A 22,329-nucleotide genomic window follows, 5' to 3' on the forward strand; every position below is an offset into this window, starting at 1 on the left:
TTAACTGAAAGGTGAGCAGTTTAGTATCACTGTGATGTCCAAGGTTTCTCTGGTATCATTTGAGAAGACGTGACACTTCCCTGTCACTTCCACATATTTACTTGGTCCCAATTAACTATTTGCACAAAGTGCAAAACTGTGCACAAATCTGCTTGTTTTTAAATAATGTGTCTATACTTTAATATATACTAAATATTAGGGATGTAGCGAACGTCGGAAAAAAAGTTCGCGAACATATTCGCGAACTTGCGCAAAAACGCGAGCGGTTCGCGAACGGTTCGCGAACCCCATAGACTTCAATGGGAAGGCGAACTTTAACATCTAGAAAAGACATTTCTGGCCAGAAAAATGATTTTAAAGTTGTTTAAAGGGTGCAACGACCTGGACAGTGGCATGCCAGAGGGGGATCAAGGGCAAAAATGTATCTGAAAAATCTGCCTGTGTGTGCTTGGAAGAGATAGTGTAGGGGGAGAGCTGTTAGTGATTTCAGGGACAGATGATAGTAAGTTTGCTGGCTAGTAATCTGCTTGATACTGCTCTGTATTGGAGGGACAGAAGTCTGCAGGGATTTGAGGGACATTTTAGCTTAGGTAGCTTTGCTGGCTAGTAATCTACTGTTCTCTTTAAACAACTGCCATACGTTGACCTTGTAGGCATTGTTTGCCCAGTTTTTTTGGACGCAGCCACTGAAGCACAGTTGCCAGAAAAAATATGCCATATAAATGCTGAAAATAGTCATTTTTCGCCATACGTTGACCTTGTAGACATTGTTTGCCCAGTTTTTTTGGACGCAGCCACTGAAGCACAGTTGCCAGAAAAAATATGCCATATAAATGCTGAAAATAGTAATTTTTCGCCATACGTTGACCTTGTAGACATTGTTTGCCCAGTTTTTTTGGTTGCAGCCACTGAAGCACAGTTGCCAGAAAAAATATGCCACATAAATGCTGAAAATAGTCATTTTTTGCCAAAAAAAGTGACTCCGGTGTTTTTTCTGGAGACGGTAATATTATGGATATTTAGACAGAATGGGAACAAGGTCACACAGCTCGATGGCGGGTTGAAGAAAACAGTGTGCAAATAATGCCTACAAGGCCAACGTATACACTACTACAGCGGTGGATACGGATTACGTAAAATATATGAATGCTGCTTGAAAAAAGTGACTCCGGTGTTTTTTCTGGAGACGGTAATATTATGGATATTTAGACAGAATGGGAACAAGGTCACACAGCTCGATGGCGGGTTGAAGAAAACAGTGTGCAAATAATGCCTACAAGGCCAACGTATACACTACTACAGCGGTGGATACGGATTACGTAAAATATATTATGGCTGCTTGAAAAAAGTGACTCCGGTGTTTTTTCTGGAGACGGTAATATTATGGATATTTAGACAGAATGTGAACAAGGTCACACAGCTCGATGGCGGGTTGAAGAAAACAGTGTGCAAATAATGCCTACAGGGCAAATAATGCCTAAAAGGTCAACTTATACACTACTACAGCGGTAGTAAAATAAAAAAAAGTAAAATAAAAAAAAAATGAATATTAAAAAAAAAAAATTAAAGTTGGTGCTGCTGAACTACTAGGAGCAGCAGATTAGCACACCAGTCCCACTCCCCAACACTGCTAGACTAATAGCACTGGGCTCTTATAGTAGTAGTAGTAGTAGTAGTAGTAAAACAACAAAAAAATAAATAAAAGCAGTCCTTACAAGGACTACTGTTATTGCAGCAGTCAGCAGATGAGATCAGAAGCAGGACAGCTGCCCACTGCAGCTACATACAGAGCACTGCAGTAGAAGGTAGATTACTAGCCAGCAAAGCTACCTAAGCTTAAATGTCCCTCAAACCCCTGCAGACTTCTGTCCCTCCAATAACAGAGCAGTATCAAAACGATTACTAGCCAGCAAACTTTCAACTGTCCCTGAAATCACTAACAGGCAGCAGCTCTCTCCCTACACTATCTCTTCAGCACACACAGGCAGAGTGAAAAAACGCTGCAGGGCTTCGGTTTTTATAGGGAAGGGGAGTGGTCCAGGGGAGAGCTTCCTGATTGGCTGCCATGTACCTGCTGGTCTGGGGTGAGAGGGCAAAAAAAAGCGCCAACAATGGCGAACCCAAAATGGCGAACGTCGCGCGACGTTCGCGAACTTCCGGCGAGCGCGAACACCCGATGTTCGCGCGAACAAGTTCGCCGGCGAACAGTTCGCGACATCTCTACTAAATATATAAATACAATGCAAGATCTGGTCAAATTAGCTACAAGCTAACAAAAGAGAGGAGATTGGTCAATGTACATTCCCGGCATGTGCCCTTAAAATTTCACCGCCCTTGGCCCAGGCATTTGTGGCATCGCCTGCCCTCTTGTGGCTTTTAAAGAAGAGAAGTTGCCCAGACCAACACCCATTTTTAAAGGCATAAGACCATCATTTAAAGGGAAGGGTGGGGGTGCTACAACCACATTGAAGCCTGACCTGCAGCATAACCGATACATTTCTAGCAGAAGTTTGGTGCTACAGTAACGTACAGTACAAAAATGCAAAAAAAGGTGGGGTTGTGGGAGCGCTCCAAGGCTAACAAAAATATGTAAATACAATGAAAGTGCGACTGATATGGCCAAATTAGCTACAAGCATACAAAAAAAAGAAGAAGTGGGGGGCTTGATCATTGCTCGTTGCCTGGTTCCATGTTTCATAAGTAAATTAATATCAATGCAAGTGCATGTATTCCTGTTTTTAGTTACAAAGTTATGATCATAAAATTATCATAAAATGAATCTTCTATTACACCTGCTGTTCACATTGAAAGGAACAGTTAAGTGTAAAAGCAAAAACTGGGTAAATAGATAGGCTGTGCAAAATAAAAAATGTTTCTGATATAGTTAATTAGCCAAAAATGGAATGTATAAAGGCTGGAGTAACTGGATGTCTAACATAATAGCCAGAACACTACTTCCTGCTTTTCAGCTCTCTAACTCTGAGTTAGTCAGTGACTTGAAGGGGGGGCCACATGGGACATAACTGTTCAGTGACTTTGCAATTGATCCTCAGCATTCAGCTCAGATTCAAAAGCAACAGTTATGAAGCACTCCGCAGTGGTTTTACAATGAATATTTATATTACATGTTAAGCAACAGAAAATAGCACAATAATGCAAAAAATAGAATTTTTCATGAAGAGAAATGATGGGATCATAGTATTCAGTTACAAGTCTTCAATGAAGTAAATCAATTAAGGTCTCATTATAAGGAAACAGTATAGGCACCCGAATCCAAAAGAGAAAGAAAGTATTAATTCCTTTAAATAATTTTAATTTTTTGACCATACCCATTTTTGTGATCACACACCATAATTATCCTTGTTCATTTTACAAAATTTAGCAGGTTTCTGTGGTTTTTATGTGTTATTACAGTTTTGCCAATGAAGGTGAATTGCCCTTTAAGTCACACCTTTAAGACACCAGCTTGTCTTAAATTGTTACTATTGCTTCTTTGCTGATCTTAAATTGTTACAAAAGTATCTGTAGGTGCACTTGCCATGTATTCTGGGCTCTCTGCCATTAGAAAATATGTATCTTTTTCTGGCTGTTCAGTGCAGGAGATCAAAGAGAAAGTCTGGACATTTCAGTAACAAACCCAGGACTGCGGGTTGAACTGTCTAAGTTGGGACTGGCCTGTGAAAAATGGGACAGTTGGGAGGTATGCATTGTTATAAATGTTGCACATCATATGGAAATATTAGTACAAATGCAAGTGAATTGTAATTTTAGATGAGATGTTTGTGCCTACTACCACTACCAGGAAAAAGAAAGTGTCTAGATCTTCCATAATTGGTTGCATAAAACATAAAACTTAGGCTGTTACATTATCATATATGCACAGTAGGAACCCAGGCACTAGCCCTTGATTGTCAGGACATAGGATTGTATATGTGCCCAAGGCATAAAAACTTTTTTTGTATCTTTTTCTTGCACATAGAATATACAAATATGAATAGTCTTGCCCTAGGTTTCCTTGAAATACTGTGCTTTCTATTTCTAGGAGTATATGTTGCACCTCTAGGGCATCAGGTTACCTGTGGTACCATCTGTAGAGCTGATGCCAGCCAGAGCTAATGAGTATATATTGTTGCACAAATCTCTGATCAATTGAACTTGCCTGATGTTTGTGTGTTCATATAGCATTATCCCCAGTTTGCTTGGAAAATCTTTATGTAATTATGTTGGCACCCCTGTACAGATTAGGGATGCAACGATCCACTATTTTGGATTTGGCCGAACCCTCGAATCCTTCGCGAGAGATTCGGCCAAATACCGAACCAAATCCGAATCCTAATTTGCATATGAAAATTAGGGGTGGGAAGGGGAAAACATTTTTTACTTCCTTACTTTGTGACAAAAAGTCACGCGATTTCCCTCCCCATCCCTAATTTGCCTATAAAAATTAGGATTTGGATTCAGTTCGGTTGTGCAGAAGAATTCGGCCGAATCCGTATCCTGCTGAATAAGGCCGAATCCTGTCTGAATCCCGAACCGAATCCTGGATTCGGTGCATCCCTAGCACAGAAACTGTATAATAGTAGCGTGTAAGACAATGGCCCAGATCTGTTATCTTTGTATCCTAAAAGGGGACTATTCAGTGAAAAAGTAGCATGCCATTGTCTCTGGGTTAGAAGTAGAAAATGTCTACAACTAACCGTCCCAAAAGAATTTTAAATGAGTTTGAACTTGTCTTCAGCCACTTTTCTCTTCAAATGTTTTCTTTTCTGCTAACAAGTCTCAGGGCACATCTGGTTGCTGGTACGAGCTTATGATTAGCAGCATCTAGGTCTGCTTGTTGCTCCGCTCTGTCAGTATGTAACACCTGCTGCTTCCTGCTTATGGTTTAGGAGAGGTCTGTAAATGCCCATTAGTGAAAGATATTTTTCTTATTATTTTTTCTGTTTTTTTTAGGAGATTGGAAAATAACCATTTATACTGATCTTATACCATCCAGCATTGGATAAAGGCAACTATTCCTCTGCAGGAGTTTCTATTTTGACAATAAAGGAGAACTATTGGAAGTCAGTAAGGAATGTTATGTGCTATTCTGGAGGTCACCGACTAATTACTGCATGGAAAGCACAATTCCTTGCCAACTGATAGCCCAACTGATAGCCTGGTATATCTTTCTGCTGTGTCAGACAGACCTGCTTTTAAGCTCCTGCTGTCTGTTAAATATACTGTATATTATATATATATATATATATATATATATATTTTTTTTTTTGTAACTGACAGCACCTCATATCAGATAAGCCATGCTGTGGCTGCCCCTGTGCACGGATATAATTAGTGTATAATCCAATCAAGAAAAACCAGCACCAAGGGTCTTTGAATATGAAAAAAAAATTTTGTTTTTAAAACATATGTATCACCGACGTTTCGGTCCGAAACCCACATGTGGGTTTCGGACCGAAACATCGGTGATATGTGTAGCAAGTTCAAGTTTGTATTTCATATGTAAACCATCTTTATTTATGAGATTAACTCTGTACAGTAGATTAAATATTTTTCCATTTGGGTAACGTGTAGTTTAATGTCTATAGGGATAGCCTAATCCAGCTTGACCTTACCAAGCTGCAGTTTTATGTTTTAAATAAAAAATAATGGTCAAAACCCCTTAAGGCTGAAATAGGCTTTCCCAGTGTTTCTACCCGTAAAACAAACATTGGATGGTAATGTAAATTATATTTTTATATATATATATATATATATATATTTATTCTTGTAGAGCACAACTATACACGTCATGCATTTACAGAGGGCAGAAAGTCTAAACTGTAGCTACAGGGCAGACAGTGTGACCTTACAATTAGAGCAGAGATAATATTTACCATAGACTTTAGGCTTAGATGGGTCCCTTGGGGTAGTTTTATGCCATTGGCAAGACTACAAATTATTTATTGTTAGATTGTATAATATTTGTTTGATATATCCTTAATTTACAGTACATTTTTACAAGCTGTGATCAGAGCACCAACCAAGCCGGGTACAGTTGTAAAGGGCCTTGTTTTACCCAAGGCAGTAAAAAGCAATATTACTGCTATTCAGTAAATGACTAGTTTTTGTCCTTGTTCTGGGCCACAGAGGCAAAGCTAGATAGATAGAATTCTTGTTAATTCTTAAATACCACAAACAACACCCCATGATTGTAGGCGGGTGTCTAGGAAGTATAAATGAACTGCAGCTGAGGGTTTTGCAAATGGGACATATCTGATTTAATAGCTTCAAAGGGGCAGTTTACCTTCTTCGTTCAACGGAAGTTCAATGAATAAGGCTTGTGTTGAGCGTACTTTTTGCCTTTTGTTTTAATCAGGAAAAAACAAAGTTTTTATTATTTCTTGAGGCAAATTGATGCTACTCCATGTTCAGGGCCAGATTTACACAGCGGATACCCATAGGCCCACTGCCGTTTGTCGCCCCTGTCCCTTCCCTTTTATTCGTGCAAATTTTCATCATCAGGACCGGAGCAATCATTTAAAAAATGATCTCCAGAGCATCCCTAGTGTTTTTGAACAAATGTGGGTGTGATTGGGCAGCATGCCGCCCCCTAAAATCCTGCCACCCTCTTCCCGGGCCTTGGTGGCCTTTCCACAAATCCGGGCCTGTCCATGTTTGGTCATTATGATGTAGATAATTAGATAGACCCCCACTGCATAATGGACTTCTGTTTCTGCTGTCTGCAAATTTGATTATCTGTTCTCCTATGCAATGACCAAACATGGAGTAGCTTCAATTTCCCTGTTGCCTTTTTTTAGCTAAAGAAATAACAAAAACCATAGATTTTTTCATAATTAAAACAACAGGCAAAAAGTATTTTCAGCACATGCACTATTCATTCATGTTAATCAAGGTGGCATACTGCTTCCTCTAATGGCCCCGTTGTTTGGGGCTTTTTCTTCTGTATCTTAAGCTCAAAATTTAGACAGATGTATATGAGTGAAACTCTGCAGTAATTACCAAAAACCAACAAGGTGCCTTCAGCAGAAATTCAAGCAATACAGAACACATTCCACACCATTATGCAAATTTTGTACATAAGCCATTTGCCCAGGGTTCATCTGTAGAACAATACAAACCTGTGATGCTTGTTGTTCTGAGAAAGGAGCCTACATTTTGTTACTGTAAATGCCAGCTCAGCAGAGAAGAGTGTAGGAACGCATTAGGATTAAATGCTGAGAAATTTCCAAGGTGATTGAGAGGCTAGTTGGCAGAAATGTTTGACTGCAGGTGAAATGGGCAGCTTTTTGTCGGTACAGAGCTGATGGGAAAAAAGTAAACATGGGAATTCCATATATTTATAACACCACACAAAATCAATGGTCCCTTAATACCACTGGAGACTCCTCAGCAGGCAACAAATCCCATGTTGTTTGTCATACATAAAAAAACATAATCCACGTCTTCCTGAAAGCACACAAACTGACTTATGACTTTACCATAGTGTTTATTGCAGGAATTCAAGCACTACATGTTTCAGCCAAACTAGCCTTCCTCAGTGCATACACGTGACAATAGTAAATTAAAGGGGGCCGGTCGTCCTAAGAATGAATTCCTTCAGCCGTGTTTATGCACCAAATTAGGGAACTTGATGCCCATGCACAGGCTACTCAATTAGGCAGTGAGTAGAGAGGGGAACATGAGAAGTGCAGTGACATTTAAGAAATGCAAAATGAAAGCGAAAGTAATTGATTGCCCTGCCTCTATGCTTAAGGCATAATGGTGGGGCAGGCAGTATATGATTGACAGCTGAGATTTTAAATAGGGTTATAACAGGTACGGATGTTTTGATAAATGAAAGAATTTGGGTTTCAAGTTTAATTTAAAAATACTTTTATTCTGATACAGATACCGATTTTTATGTTTTGGTGGGCCCCTTTAACATTGAAACCCTTATTCCCACCAACAATTTTACCAGCTCCACATTATGGCCCAGTAAGAAACTACTGAGAGCATGTAGGAGAATGCTACTTCCTATAAATACTACATAGCAGTGGTTGCCAACCAGGGACTTGTGAGCAACATGTTGCTCACCAACCCTTTCACTGTGGCCTCAAAGCAGGTGCTTAATTTTGAAATCCTGGCTTGGAGGCACGTTTTGCATAAAAACCAGGTGTACTGCCAAACAGAACCTCTTGTACTCTGCTAGTCCACATAGGGCTACCAAATGGCCAATCACAGCTGTTATTTTGCACCATACAGGAACATTTTTCATGCTTGCCTTGATCCCCAGCTCTTTTTTACATCTGAATGTTGTGCACTGGTGAAAACATTGGGGACCCCACTATATAGTTATATACTGTTTCTGTTAGTATATGTGATATATTATGGTACTTGAGGTAATAAAATATATGTTTGACTTTAATGTGGTTACATTTGAACCCTTATTTGGTATTTTTGTTCACTGTGAAAAGTCTGATTGGGAGTTAGGAGTTCAATTGGGAGCTTTAATTCCACAGTAGACGAAGGCTACTATATGGCAAAGTAGAAGCCAAACTTAAAAGACTATCACAAAATAAATAAACAGAAGCAGAGATTGTTTTCAGTACTATAAAGAAAAAATATTCCAGCAGAATAGCAATGGGCAAAATTGTATCAACAGGAATTCAGTAATGAGTACTGATGTGAGACGAACAAATAAAGAATTAAAATACTTTGAAGAAGCAAGCAAAGTGAAGATAATAAGAACTTTAAATCACAGATCACAGCCCATATGAGACTGTCTCAAGTAGTATAATAAAAAGTAATAAAAGTAAAATACAGTAAGCATTTCACTCAATCACTTTGCCTGAAACTCTAACACTGCAAAGCTGTAAGGGGCCATCTGTTCATGGAAACAAATGGGCCTCATTGTTGCTGTACCAGAGTAGTCTATGTTCTGGTAAACAGGGAGCTGATAATATGTATAAATAAAAGCCTTCTCTTGGTCATTGTCAGAAATTCTCAAAATGGTTCTAAAGGCACTTTTTGATGCCTCACCATCAGGTGTTTCTGTCTTACTTTGTTGTTGACCTGTACCACAAACAGAGAACTAAAGAAGTCCTTGCACATACTGTACCTCCCAACTGTCCTGTTTTTAGAGGGACAGTCCCTCTTTTGACAGCTCAATCCGCAGTCCCTCGTTTGTATTGGAAAGTCGAGATTTTCTCTGCAGAAAAAGAAACAATGTTTCTAACTTAATTGGCTTTTGGCAGAGAGTCCAGAACAGCCAAAGCTGCAGATAAGAGGTTATAATAAATTATTTTAACCCGAAAATTTTAATTTTGACCAAAAAGCAACTTGAAAGCTCAAATTTTCATGGAAAATACAACTCAATCCTTAAAAATAACCCCAATAATGTGTAGAAATCACACAGACTGGAACTCTGAACTACTTGGCCCTATACAGTTGGTTTTATGTTGGATTTTTATTTTCTCCTTGGTTGTTTTGTTTCTGTCCCCATCTATTAGTTGTACGACTTAAGCAACTGCACTTGCTGACTGGTCTGAAAATGTACCAAAAGACCGAACCAAACAGTAATATATTGTTATATTATATTATATTATATCAAACTGTCATATATTCTTGAGGCCATATGAAGATAAACACCGTTAGGGGCAGATGTATCAAGGGTCGAATTTCGAGGGGTTAAATCCCTCAAAATTCGATTGGGGAATAGAATCGAATAGGCAATTCGGGCGAATTTACGCTCTGGCGAATAGTCGAATGGGCGAATATTCGCCCGGCAAATAGGCGCCACGGTCGAATATTCGATCGAATGCCTTTTTATTCGATCAAAAACTTAGAAAACAAGCCTATGGGACTTTCCCATAGGCTTTTAAAGCAATTTGGTAGGTTTTAGGTGGCGAAGTAGGCAGTCAAAGTATTTTTAAAAGAGACAGTACTTTGACTATCGAATGGGCGAATAGTCACAGCGTTTTTGCGCTCGATCTATCCGAATCAATCTACTCAGGCGAATTTACGCCGATTCGATAGTCGAGGAGCACTTGAAATTCGAGCTTTTTTCCCTCTATTCATTCACCCGAGCTTGGTGAATGGGCCGCTAAGTGTTTTGAGTGAATTAAGTAATGGCAAAGTTCTATTTTTCTGGGCTTTTGTGTCCCTGTCTCTTTACCTGCCTACCATTTGAACAGCTAATATTCCCATAATACATATTTGTAAGAAGAGCAATCTGCAATGTCTGTAGGTCACCCTCTACTGGGTGACAAAGTTACTTGGTACAGACGGGGGAAAAGGAGTTTACTCTTTTGCATCTGTTGCACAAAAAACATGACTTCATATAAGTCATAAAAGTATTAGAATGATCTGGGGATTTCTGTATTCAAGGAAAGAAATACTGTAATTCCTCCTCAGTAAGCTGAAGCTTGTTCTGGATGGATTTACATGCCTGCAGAGCTTGGCAGTTTTACATTTTAGTTTGTGACTAGGCAGAAAATCATAAATAATCAAGGCGCTCCTATGAGAGTCAGATGAAAGAGATTTACTTAATGGAAATCTCTGAACTCAAGATGAGAGGCATTCTAAGATTTTCAGACCCAAGTGCATTAAACACATTTATCTAGGAAACTTGTGAAAAAGGATTCATTAATTTCTCAGCAAGATAAACATTTTTTGTCAGAGATTTATTTGGTGGTTCATCTTTTTATACTGCTACCAAGTGGCCTGTTTCCTTTCAAAATGTGGATTCATTTCTGGCTTCCTAAAGTATTATTGATGGCACTTTAGCTCTGCTGTCTGTAATTTTCCAGTGAGTTGTATACGTAACTGAAAACATTCATCCAATCTAACAAATTAGCCAATAAAGGGTATTGCTACCTCTGCATAGACTGCATAGGCTCCTCAAGAGGTGCCAGGTGTCCATATATTTAATATGTCAAAGTTAACCCTTACAAAGCACCCTACAATGCCCCCTCTACCACTGTCACTACAGAATTCTCTGCTACTCAGACAGATGACAAATATGGCTTTGTTTGCAGCCTTTACAGTTGCATTGACCAGGGAATAAATTCTGTTTTCTTGTAGAAGTTCTGCTTGAAAATTGACTGGCTTGAGACATGCCATCAACAAATAATTCTGGCTTCAAATACTTAAAATGAAGCAATAAAAAATCACAGGGGTAGGAGGAAACATGGTAGGTAGTATAGGTATGGGACCTGTCATCCAGAATGCTTGGGTCCTGCAGTATTATGGATAACATATCTTTCTGTAATTTAGATATTCATACCTTAAGGGCAGGAGGATTTGGGGAGATTTAGGGGCCGATTCACCAAGGGTCGAATATCGAGGGTTAATTAACCCTCGATATTCGACTGGGAATTAAAATCCTTCGACTTCGAATATCGAAGTCGAAGGATTTTAGCGCAAATAGTACGATTGTACGATCGAAGGATTATTCATTCGATCGAACACTTAAATCCTTCGAATCGAACGATTCGAAGGATTTAAATCCAACGATCGAAGAAATATCCTTCGATCAAAAAAACATAGGAAAGCCTATGGGGACCTTCCCCATAGGTTAACGTTGAGTTCGGTAGCTTTTAGATGGCGAACTAGGGGGTCAAAGTTTTTTCTTAAAGAGACAGTACTTCGACTATCGAATGGTCGAATAGTCGAACGATTTTAGTCGTAGTCGAAGGTCGAAGTAGCCCATTCGATGGTCGAAGAAGCCCAAAAAACACTTCGAAATTTGAAGTTTTTTTATTTCGAATCCTTCACTCGAAGTTAGTGAATCGGCCCCTTAGTCACCTGGCAACTAATCACCTCTTCTTCGGGCGACTAATTTCCCTGAAAAGCCTTCCCACCGGCTAGATTCTAAATTGCCGCCGGGATGGCACTCGAAACGCGTCGGCTTTCTGAAGTCACCCGAAGGTTCCTCGTGAGGCAACTTCGGGCGACTTCGGAAAAATAAGTGTTCCGAGTCCCACCCCACCGGTGATTTACATTCTAGCCGGCAGGAAGGCAGTTCAGGGAAATTAGTCGCCCAAAGAAGAAGAAGCAATTTGTCGCGGAAATAGCAGCATGTGTCTCTGCCCTAAGTCTACTAAAAAATCAAGAAAACATTAAATAAACCCCATAGGTTGGTTTTGCTTCCAATAAGTATGAATTATATACTAGTTTGGATCAAGTGTAAGCTACTGTTTTATTATTACAGCAGAAAAGGGTCTCAGTTTTAAAAAATTGGATTATTTGGATAAAATGGAGTCTATGGGAGACAGCCTTTCCATAATTCGGAGCTTTCTGGATAACGGGTTTCCGGATAACGGATCCCATACAAGTTGAGTTTTTGCATTTAAATCTGTACTACATATTTAAACGAATGATCCCCATAATTTTAGATAATTTACAAATATCTACATGATCAACCTATTTTAATGTATGTAGCAAATACTCATAAAACCAAGACAATAAAATTTTTAGCATGTTATTAATAAGAACAATAAGAGAAGAACCAAATGATCGAAAAGTTTTTAAATTGAGATGAAATGTGTTATTAACCTTGGTATGAGATTCTCACTTCATACTTTTGCTTTACCCCTCCTGGTTCTCTTTCTCCTCCTCTCATCCTGTGCTATTTATGTGCTCAGCTGGACTGGTCCAGACAAACAAAAAAGATCTACATTAAGGGGTCGATTCATGAAGCTCGAGTGAAGGATTCGAATTGAAAAAACTTCGAATTTCAAAAGTGTTTTTTGGGCTACTTCGACCATCGAATTGGCTACGACTTAGACTACGAATCGAACGATTCGAACTAAAAATCGTTCGACTATTCGACCGTTCGATAATCGAAGTACTGTCTCTTTAAAAAAAATTCGACCCCCTACTTCGGCAGCTAAAAGCTACCGAAGTCAATGTTAGCCTATGGGGAAGGTCCCCATAGGCTTGCCTATGTTTTTTTGATCGAAGGATATTCCTTCGATCGTTGGATTAAAATCCTTCGAATCGTTCGATTCGAAGGATTTACTCGTTCGATCGAAGGAATAATCCTTCGATCGTTCGATCGAAGAATTTGCGCTAAATCCTTCGACTTCGATATTCGAAGTCGAAGGATTTTAGTTCCTAGTCGAATATCGAGGGTTAATTAACCCTCGATATTCGACCCTTCATACATCTGCCCCTTATAGTGAATCTTCTTCAGCATTGATGTCACGATATAACACAATCCCAATATGTCACAGGGACTTAAATACAAGGTCCTAAAGTAGTGTTCTGTGCATACCATTTAGTTATAATCCTTGAATATGTCCTTGAATAACATTTTTATTGTATTATTCATAGGGGAAGTTCTTTGTACAGATACTATGCTTATTTACTGACCTTTTGTTTTACATTGATGGTGTATCTGTTGCTATGGAATGACTGTTTCTATATCACTGTTTCTGCTTGTAATAGTTGTTTTCTCTAAAATTTACTTAGAACCAATACAAGAGACACCCGAGCATACAGAAATACCTCCTCCGGAAGAGGACACATTGTGGAACCTAAATATAGGAAACGAGTCTAGGAAATTCTGCGACCTCTGTCGGGCATGGTTTAACAATCCATTGATGGCCCAGCAACATTACGAGGGAAAAAAGCACAAAAAGAATGCCGCACGGGCTAAACTTCTACAGCGACTTGGAGAAACGTTAGATTCAGAAGCATTAGAAGGTAAGGTGTTTATAAACTGCAAATATGTTTTAACAATACAATCCTAATAACTATATATGGGGATATCATAGAAAATGTCTAGAATTCATGAAATGTTGAAGAAAACTTGCATTGCTTCGATGAGATTATAGAGAACCAATAAGCAGGTAGCATTTATTGCCCACCTTTTTAAGAGTGAACATCTATTTGGTTGCTTGATCTGATACAAATTTTTAAGTTTTTGTCATATTAACCTCCATGATGTCCCCACTTACTATATTCTAACTCTGTGGGGGTTATTTCTCAAAGTCCGAATGTATCTCAATATTTTCTGTTACAAACTCCAATCAAATCCGCTCGGGTTTTTTATGCTTATTTATTATAACATTTTCCCGAAAATTTGCTTTGCGGGAAAAAAAATCAGATTTTCGTGATTTTTTTGGATTCTTCATTGAATTTTTTCGAATTTTTTATTATATTTTTCACCCGAAAACTCCAAAAACTTTGGGGTATTGCATTAAACTCAGCGCACATAAAATAATCATTGACTTATATGCAACCTTGACAGGTCTGAGATGCCGGATTTTCTGATTTGGACTTTTCAATTTTTTTTTGAATAAATTCCGAAAAATTCATGATTTTTTAAAAGTCTGATTTTATAAAAAAAAAATCACACATTTCTCGTGATTTTTGCATTCAGAGTTTAGTAAATAACCCCTTGTGTTTCTGGTCCATATTACATATTCATTCTTAAAGCTACTTATTCTTACCTATTCAATGACAATAAATCAGAAGTTCCCAAATGGTAAGGGCTGTCCCCACTGGGGGGGGGGGATATTTTAGCAGTGGTTGTGGGAGTTTATCAGGACAGTTATGATAAGAATTTGGGTGAATGACTCCTAGATACATCGGAATGCCCAGCTTTAAGGTCAGAAAATATATATTTGCTGTTGTAGATATTCCTGAAAGTATGGCTGAATGACTCATACACCAATACTTCACTATATCTGTACTTATTTCATGAGCCATGGGGGCCCTACACAAAGGACCTTCAAGTAGGGGCCTGGACTGAAAAAGTTTGACAGTCACTGCTTTAGATCTATTTCTTATGTAACATCTAAGCTTATAGCTAAGTCTTTGCACCATGATGAGTCTTCCACCAAACACATATTTCATTTACAAGAGCTAAAACATGACGCAAATGTCAAAGTGTAACAACTCCGCCATTTATATTGGATCCCTGTACCTCTAAGCATAATTTATTTTGCCTTACTACATTAAGTTTGTATGAAAACTTTAATTCTTAGTCGTTTCATTTTGATTCATAAGGAATAAGTCATAAAGCCTTGATAAAGCCTATTTCATTTACATCTGTTTAATATGTATGCACTTCTCCATTTCTATCGTTCACATTAACTATTTACATTTTGTGCTGAAAACCCGCAGTTGTTAATAGTTCAATGCAGGAGAACGTAAGGGGACAGGATAAAGCATTTCTTATTCTAGTATATTGTGGTTACAGATCTAAGGGGTCATAGTATATATATATGTAAACTCTTGTCAAGTGTCAAGAGTCATGTTAAAACAATGGTAGAACTTTATATACATTACTACTGGGAAAGAGAGAATTGTGAATCAGACCTCTTACTTTCTCAGAAAAAGGGAAAAGATCATATATCATAAAATATCATACAATCATGTAGCCAGAGTTGAACTGAGTTACCCACAGCCCACTGGATACCCGACCCATGGGCCCACCACCCAGACACCAAATGGGCCACCACCTCTTGCCACTACTGCTCTGCCCCAGTCAAAGCTGCTCCTGCTCCCTTTGCTACTTACTTTGCTGTTTAATTTATTTTACAGTGAAAAGCATGACAGTGGAGTGGGGACTGGTGGTGGCTGGGGGTGGCCCAACAAGGCAGGGCCCAACAAGGTCGAGGCCCAACAGGATTTGTCCTGGTGGCCCAGTCCAACAGAAACACACATCATACAAAATATCTTGAAGATTATCTTATTTTGCATAGCTATCACACAGAAAATGTACTTCAAAAAATATAAACAGTCATGCATTCATTTAAATAGCAATATATTTTTCCAGTTTACTTACAATCTAATAGGGTTACAGAGTGAAAAATGACATTGAATTAAGTTCCCTTGCCCCGATCAGACAATTCCATTTCGCTTCTGTATTAGGCACTTCTGCTGGCGTTTTCATTTCAATGCTGATGCGGCAGTTTATTAATTGCATTTGGTGACACAATCACACACAGTTCATTAACTCTTGCCTTGCACAGAGAATGTAATTTTTTTTTAAAAAAAAATGAATATTCTCGTTCTTATTGTATTTTTGTGTTCTATAATGTGTCTAAAAGAAATCCATTTATTTCTTGAACTTGCTACAATAATTTAATTTCTATTTGCCTATTAGAAATATTAAGGGGTAGAAGCACAATTATTTTCATCTTTGTTTTCCCTAGTTATAACAGTTTAGGTGTTACTGGTTCAGCTCACAATGGGGCAAATTCACTAAACGACGAAGCGCCTAACGCTAGCGTTAATTCGCTAGCTTAGCGCATTTTCTTTAATTCGCCGATTCACTGACGGACGCTGGCGTAAATTCGCTAGTGTTACTTCGCACCCTTACGCCTGGTGAATTTGCGAAACGGACGTAACTACACAAATTCACTGATGCGCGAATTATTCTGAACGCTACCTTTTACGCCAGACTTCCTTCGCCACCTCAGACCAGGCAAAGTGCAATAGAGTAGATAGGGATTGCTTAAAAAAAAGTTACAAATTCTTCTAAGTCCCAAAAAACGCTGGCGTTTTTTCATTTTTTATGGGTGATAGGCTGAAAAAGATCAAAATTTTTTTTGGAGCTACCCTCCTTCCCCCCTACATTTCCTAACTCATGGCAACTTAACTATACAGTGGGCACATGTGTGGGGCAAAATAAAAATTTATTTGCTGTTTTGAAGGTTTCCCAGGCTTGTGTAGTGATGCTACATATACCTCCATTGTAACTTCAATTTGGCGCCGTATGCAAATTAACCATCGCTAGCGTAACTTCGCTTTGCTTGACGAATTAACGCTAGCGTAACTTCACAAACTTACCCTTCCCCTGAGCGCAACTTCGGATTGTTGTGAATTTGCGAAGCGCTGGCGAAAATACGTCTGGCCAAGTGCGGCGAAGCGGACGCTGGCGCAACTACGAATCTTAGTGAATTTGCCGCAATGTTTTTTAGCCTAAGTTGCTATTTTCTCAGGATGTTTTATGATTGAAGAATATTTTCATGAAATCGCAACAAAATTTTACTGCAAAAAATGCCTATTGACTTCAATGCATTTTGCAAATTTTCTCTGTTTTTTAACTTTTTCTACAGTTTTGGCAATATTTCAGCAAAATGGAACAGATTCACTCAACACTTGCCACAACCTTCCTTTTTAAGGCCCATAGTCCCCTATAGTGATATATTATATAACATAAGACTATAGGAAACCTATAATATATAAGAAACCTGCTGGGGCACTTAACCTGCATAGACAAACACCATAATATAGATAATCCTCTGTCGTAATTACTGTTCTCCTAGATAATACGTGTTAATATTAACCTTTTAATGCATAAATGCTTATTTTAATGACACTGCTTCTAATTCTTAAAATAACTCATAACTAATTAAAAGATAGTTTTGAGACTCTTTAGTAGTGATTGGCGAATTTCTCCCGTTTCGCTTCCCCGAAAAATTTGTGAATTTCCAATTCGCGAAACGTCGGAAAATTAGAAGAATTAAAGATGTTTCTTGACATCGTGATTTGCACCGGTTTTCATACGATAATGCGGAAAAGTCTGGGTTTTCGGGTGACGACTCGAAAAAAACGAAATATTGCGCATCAAATTAAAAAAAGTCGAATTGTTGCCTGATTTTGTCGAGACACACCAACTTTTTCAAGCTGATTTTTTGATAAATAAGTTCAATTTGTGGATCGTAGTTAGGTCGACTTTGTTTTAACAAAAAAAAAAAAATGGGATAAATTCGAGTTTTCGTAAATCCCCCCCCCCGCCCAAATCAAGATGCAACGAGACCACAATGGGAACTGCATTTATTGCTGAAGTTCTCTTAAGTTGGAACTTATTATTCTTGAAGAACGCTGATCTCATTGTTTAGAGTCATGTATTCTATTGGACTCTTATGCCTGTTAAAGGGCATGTAAAGGCAAAAAAATAAAATCCAATTATTACTTTCTTTAATGAAAAAGAAACCTATCTCCAATATATTTTAATTAAAAAATGTGTACCGTTTTTATAAGAAACCTGACTGTATGCAGTGAAATTCTCCCTTCATTTACTGCTGTGGATAGGAATTATCAGATGGTCCCTAACTGCTGAGCAGGGAAACAATCATACTTATGAACAGCAGGGGGAGCCCCCACCTTACTTCCCAGCCATGCAGAACTCAAGCAGCTTTGTTTATGACGATCCCTAAGCAGCCCAGACCACACTGAGCATGTGCACAGTCTTAGTCTTGTAAAGATGTTTAACAAAGTTACAAGATGGTGACCCCCTGTAGCCAACTTTGAAAGCATAAATTATATATTTGATTAGGCTTCTGGTGCAGTAAGTTCATGTTTATATTTAGTATACAAAATACAGCATTTATAGCCGTGCATCTATTTTAGACGTTACATGCAGTTGCGATCCTAGAGGGGGGCGGGCCCTGATGCGTGACGCGCAGCCGGGCCCCTGCTCCCCCGGTAGTTCCGCCACTGGTTACATGCCCTTTAAATTATCTACAGGTTTTACAAATAAATTGCTAGAATATTTAATAGACTTCAGCTTTCTTACAGATGCACCTTCTGAAAAGATACAGTTGAAACTACACCATACATGCATTTAAAGACATATTGGCATTTGTATATGAACTTGGATTCATAAATGAATGCTTTTAAATAAGCTTTACCAAAGATAAAAATCAGCTTCCTCCTATCTTTTCTATATATCCATACTTATACTAGCCAAAATGTACTTCCTTACTCAGACTCCATTGATTTTTCTCTAAAAGGAAGAGAAAAAAAATTAAAGGCAATAGATATGCAAACTTAGACATTCTGTAACTGTTATGTTCATTAACTTTTCCTTATATATATATATATAGAGAGAGCACTAACATATATTGTGCATCACTTTACAGAAAATATACATCGTTCAAATAAGTCCCTGTACCAGTGGAGCTTACAATCTAAGGACTCACACACAATTAGGTCAATTTCATCAAGAATTATTCTGTGGTACAATCCCAATAATAGAAGGAATTTGACAATGCATATTCACTTTTTCAAAATTAAAGAAAGTATTTTTTTATGATAACAGACATTTTTGTTAATATGAAAAAGCTGCAATGTTGCACCACAGATAGGTGGTGATTCTTCATATAATCAATTCTTATTGAATAGTGGGGTACTGTGGGCTGCTGGAAAAGAATCTTAATAGAAGGTAAATATCTGATATATGGGATGGGGGTCTCTGGAGTGATGGGGTCACTAGGGAGTAACTTTGCCCAATGAAGTACAGTGTTTACAAAAAAGCAAATAAAAAATCTATTCCACAGCAGTTTGAATTGTCGCCAGTGTCCGCTTCACACACTTCGCACCACTTCGCCAGGCGCAAATTCGCTACCAGTACGCTAATTCACCTATATGTGAAGTTGCACCCTGGCGACTTTTCACTAGGGTTACTTTGGCAGCGCGTACATTCATAGCAAAAATGCGTTAGTGTTAGTTTGTGCCTATCAAAAATTCGCTAGTGATTTTGTGCTTAGGTTAATTTGCATGCGGCATGAAATTTAAAGTTGTATGGACGTCTTTATTATAAATGTTGCTGCAAACGCTTGAATTTGCCACTTTTTATTACAAATGTCAAGGGAACTGAATAAAGTCAAGAGAGTTAATCGTGAGCCCACTGTAAAATGAATGTTCCATATGTTATGAAATGTCTGGAGAAAACCGTTACCCAAAAAAAGTCAGGACTTTTGCAGGAAATCCCGCTTTAGAAACTGAAAAGTCGCCAGCGTTTTTGGAACTTGGTGTAAGTGACAGAAGATTGAGGAAGATCTAGCTTCTTTTAAACACTTTGCCTGGTCTGAGGTGGCAAAGTCAACTCTGGCGAAAGAGACAACATTCAGTAAAATCCAAACTTTAGTGAATTTGCGGAGTAGCGCCGGTTCGTTAGAGTGGAAATACGCCTGGAGATAGGGTCCGAAACTGCGCTGGAGATGGTCTGGGTCGCTAGCGAACGTGCGCTTGCACCTGTTAGTGAATTGACGATGTCCCTGCAGGTGGCAATGCTAGCAAATTGTCTCTAGCGTTAGCCACTTTCGCTCTTTAGTAAATCTGCCCCCCATAACTTTGGGTCTGATAGGCACAAATAAGGAGGTGCATATGGTTCTATTTTCAATACAGAGATTACTCTTAAGTTGTTGTTGTTTTTTTTTTTAATAATGGATATTTTGTGCAGTTCCCCAGTTGAGTTTGTTTACCTTGTGAATAAGTCAATCTTGACAGATGTAGAGCATTACTGCTTGTGCACTGAGGGATGGGGCCTGTATACACTGTCTGTGTCTATTTTTGTGTCTGTGTTGCAGTCTCTGAGGTATGGCAGTTGTAGACTTGCACAGAATCAACTGCACATTGTCCAAAGCCGAAGTGGGTCATGCCCTTTGCCTTATGTGGAAATGGATTTAGAATGAGAATTATGCTAAACAGCTATGATGATTAGCAAGGAGTGTTTGAAAAAGAAAGATTTAAAACATAATACAAACACTCTCTGGGATTCTCTGAAAGAGTGCTGGAATAATATGGATTCTCAAATCTTGAAAAAATAGCATCCATACCAGACAGAGTGGAAGCAGTGATAACAAATGGTGGACTTAGAATTAATAATATAAGTCTTCATCTTTTATTAGAAAGATTAGTTTTGTATAAATGCTAAAATAACAATCTATGGCGATGGAATTAGACATGTGGATCCTATATGTGACGTAATGAAAGTTCATATACAGGTATAGCCTCTATTATCGAGAATGCTTTGGACCTGGGGTTTTATATTTTATAATACATAAGGTATTTTGTTTACTTTGGATCTCCACACTAGTGACGGGCGAATAAGTTTGCCCCAGAAACTAATTTGCGTTGAATTTCCGTGTTTTGCCATAAGCGAATTAATTCGAAACGACAATTCACCGGCGAAAAATCCGCTGCGTTAAAAATTGCCGAGCATCAAAATTGGCACGCTCATAAGAATTGTCGCGCATCCAAATTATTTGGACACCGATTGACTTTAATGCATTTGGACCGAATAGTTGCGCGTAAAAAAATTGTCACTCACGCCAAAATTGATGAGCGTCAAAATTATTTTGACACCCCCATTTTTCGCGAACGGCACAGATTCGCCATCACTATTCCACACCTTAAATTTGCTAATAACTATTTCAAACTTTAAATAAATCTATCAGGACAATATGATTCATGCAGCTTAGTTACCACCAAGTACAAACTATTGTTTTATTGTTAGAGAGAATTTTTTTTTAATTCTTTGCTAAAATTTACTTTATGGGAGATGATCTTCTTGTAATTCACACCTTTCTGGATAACTGGTTTCTGGATATAAATAGTATTATTCATAGCTGAACATGCACTCATTCCACGCTATTCATAGACTCTTGCTACCATTATTTATTTTCAGCTCGTAGGCAAACTTTTATTATTCTGCAGTAACCTGGTTCTTTCGCCTTAGTTAAACAAAAATACTTGCCACGCCCCCAAGGAGCTGTAATTAGCACATTCAGTACATCAGAGTTTCATATATAAAGAAACATTCATGTATGTGTTATGTATTTTTATGTCACTTTAATTTGAAAATAATAATGGGTTTAAAGAAATACCAACAGCCCACTAAAATCTAGGTCCTAGTCACTAAGCCAAGTTGCTGCTGGGGAAGGGGGGGTGCAGCCAACTGATTAAAGCAGACATTTGGATTAATGAAGCCCGAAAAGTATTTTGATTTAAATAAAAAGGTCAATTGTGTGCTGGTCAGGGCACAGTAAAATTTTCAAGATTGTATAAATAAAACACAAAATCTCTGAGCTATTGGAACTCTTGCCCATCATTGTATGTTTAATATTATTTTTACTGCTTATAATATCAATAGGTTTTGTATGCTTATTTTTTTCTAGGATGATTTTCAGTTGACTTTCTCATTATGATTTCTTTTAAATATTAAAAACAATTTCTGCTAAAATGGAATACAGTTAACATTTCAGCCAAAGTATGGAACAGTGATTTGTGAGCTTGTGTCATGGACCTAGATAGAGGTTTGCCAACCCATGGCACTAAATCAATTCCTAAAATCCTCTAATTAGTAAGAGAGAGAGGGAGAGAGTCAACCAATCAAAATAACTTGCACATTCCTTGCTCTTCTTGTAAGTGCCTAATATAAATAAGGCATACAACTTGCTCTTTAAATCATATATAAAACCTACTCCCTGATGACCAAACATTTCCTAATGGGTTGAGCTTCCATAGCTCATAGGAAGGCTCTTGAGCAAGGAAATAGGTTTTGCAAAGTGAAACTTTCTATTTAAAAATGCTTCGTTCAATATA

General features: G+C 38.2%; 1 protein-coding gene across 2 annotated transcripts in view; it reads left to right on the forward strand.

Moving 5' to 3' along the window:
* Positions 1-22,329, forward strand: part of LOC108695761 (zinc finger matrin-type protein 4-like) — a 274,884-nt gene that overhangs the window by 114,521 nt on the left and 138,034 nt on the right. For both annotated transcript variants that reach the window (XM_041568712.1, XM_041568713.1), the window contains exon 5: positions 13,456-13,689. In XM_041568712.1, the coding sequence (XP_041424646.1) occupies positions 13,456-13,689 (234 nt within the window). The remainder of the gene's footprint in view (positions 1-13,455; positions 13,690-22,329) is intronic.

Source organism: Xenopus laevis, chromosome 7L, assembly GCF_017654675.1.
Source record: "Xenopus laevis strain J_2021 chromosome 7L, Xenopus_laevis_v10.1, whole genome shotgun sequence".
Taxonomy (NCBI): domain Eukaryota; kingdom Metazoa; phylum Chordata; class Amphibia; order Anura; family Pipidae; genus Xenopus; species Xenopus laevis.